Here is a 2500-nt window from a genome sequence, read left to right on the forward strand (position 1 = left end):
ACACACACACACATATGCACACACACACACATACACACACACATACGCACAGACACGCATATGCACACACACACACAAACACAGTTTTAAAGGGTGACTCCATTTCTCCATTTCCACTCAGTCTCCTCTACTTCCTGTTTCCCTCTCTCCTCTCTCCTCAGGAAGTCTCTCCCTTCTCTGCAGCATAGCGTGAAGCAGGACGCCTTCCATTCAGTGTGTGTGTGTGTGTGTCTTGTTTACTGTTAGCTGACCCCCTGGATCAAGGCTATTCAGCAGAGTCCTCATCCTGAGTCCTGAGTCTGGCAGTGATAGTGCGCACATGTGTGTGTGTGTGTGTGCGTGTGTGTGTGTTTAGGAAGGCTTTGGCTGGGTATACATGTGTGTGCATTTAGGACATCTGTGCCAGTGTGTGTGTGTGTGTGTGTGTGTGTGTGTGTATTTAGACAGGCTTTGCCGGACTTTTTGAGCGTGTGTAAATATGAGTGTGTGTGTGTGAGCTTGGCAGTGCATGTCTTGGCTGAGTCGGTGCACTAAAAAGAAGCTCTTAATTGAAGCATTAAAATTTGGACAGACATCGTCCCCGTTCTGGCTACCTGGGCAACACATCATTATGCAAGATCCTCTCTCTCACACACACACACACATACCAACTCATCTGGATTGGTGATGGTGCGCTATATTGCATGTGAGATACAAGGTGCGTGCCTGCATTTGTGGAGGGTTAGCGTGTGTATGTTGTAGGGATTTGGTGTGTGTGTTGGAAAGGTTTAGTGTGTGTGTGTGTGTGTGTGTATGTGTCTGTGAGTGTGTGTGTGTGTGTGAGGCCAAACCCCTCCGAGACTGGACCAGGGCAGGACAGAGATGCGGAGCTTAGAGATGGCACAGATATGGGCATGATCATGGAGAGTACATAATGCCAACATGCACATGGCAGATAATGTATGGGCACGCTATGGGCATGATCACAGCACAGATATGGGCACGCTATGGGCATGATCACAGCAGAGATATGGGCACGCTATGGGCACGCTATGGGCATGATCACAGCAGAGATATGGGCACGCTATGGGCATGATCACAGATATGGCATCGCCATGGGCATGACTACGAAGCACAGATAAGGGCACGCTATGGGCATGATCACAGCAGAGATATGGGCACGCTATGGGCATGATCACAGATATGGGCACGCTATGGGCATGATCATGAAGCACAGATATGGGCACGCTATGGGCAGGATCACAGCACTGGTATGTGGCATATGGCACGCTATGGGCATGATCACGCAGAGATATAACGCTTAAGGGCATGATCACAGATATGGCACGCTTGCTGGGTAATGATCATGAAGCACAGATATGGGCACGCTATGATATAAGACGCATATGATGCCTTATGGGCATGATCACAGCAGAGATATGGGCACGCTATGGGCATGATCACAGATATGGGCACGCTATGGGCATGATCATGAAGCACAGATATGGGCACGCTATGGGCATGATCACGGCACAGATATGGGCACGCTATGGGCATGATCACAGATATGGGCACGCTATGGGCATGATCATGAAGCACAGATATGGGCACGCTATGGGCAGGATCACAGCACTGGTATGTGGCAAAGGTGCACATGATGCTAACATGCACATGGCATTAAAGTGGGCATGGCACAGTGATGGCATTAAAGTGGGCATGGAACAGTGATGGCGCCAGGAAAACGAGATATCCAGAGAGAGGAAGATGAAGTGGAATTAACTAATATCCACCCTCTCTCTTTCTCTCTCTCCCTCTCTCTCTCTCTCTCCATCGCTCACCTGTTCTCTTCCTCGGTCTATCCTGTCCATCAGCTGATCTCCACTCTGCCTTTCCTCATCCAGATCCATCTCCAGCTGACTTATACGCTCCTGCAGAGAGAGAGAGAGAGAGATGGAGAGAGAGAGAGAGAGAGAGAGAGAAGGGGGGATGGAGAAGGAAAGAGAAAGATGGAGAAAGAGAGAGGGAGACAGAAGGAAAAAGGGAAAGATAGAGAGAAAGAGAGAAGAGTAGAGGGGGAGATGGAAGAGGAGAGGGAGAGAGGGAGAGAAGAGGAGAGGGTGAGAGAGAGAGAAGAGGAGAGGATGAGAGAGAAGGAGGGAGAGAAGAGGAGAGGGTGAGAGAGAGAGAGAAGAGGAGAGGGAGAGAGAGAGAGAGAGAGAAGAGGCGAGGGAGAGAGAGAAGGAGGGAGGGAAGAGGAGAGGGTGAGAGAGAAGGAGGGAGCTTTGTCATCATTTGGCAGATATACATTTTTCTTCTTTGTCTAGTCTGCTTGGTAGGTATAGCATTTTCCCTCAGGACTCTTACCTCCACTACTCTATAAGGCTAGGTCTAGCATCTGAAAACACAAGCGATTTCTTACCCTATGGTTTGATTGGTCGGGACCCCAGCATGCTAAACCCTGGGTTGTTCTCACCTCTGATAGTTTGATTGGTCAGGTCTAGCACATTAAACACAGGTTGTT

General features: G+C 49.3%; 1 protein-coding gene across 1 annotated transcript in view; it reads right to left on the reverse strand.

Moving 5' to 3' along the window:
* The window catches only part of cgnl1 (cingulin-like 1), a 47961-nt gene that overhangs the window by 5600 nt on the left and 39861 nt on the right, over positions 1–2500 (reverse strand). The window contains 1 exon segment of the mRNA XM_048231570.1: positions 1818–1907. Within this exon segment, the coding sequence (XP_048087527.1) occupies positions 1818–1907 (90 nt within the window).

The sequence above is a fragment of the Alosa alosa genome, chromosome 21 (assembly GCF_017589495.1).
Source record: "Alosa alosa isolate M-15738 ecotype Scorff River chromosome 21, AALO_Geno_1.1, whole genome shotgun sequence".
Classification (NCBI taxonomy): domain Eukaryota; kingdom Metazoa; phylum Chordata; class Actinopteri; order Clupeiformes; family Clupeidae; genus Alosa; species Alosa alosa.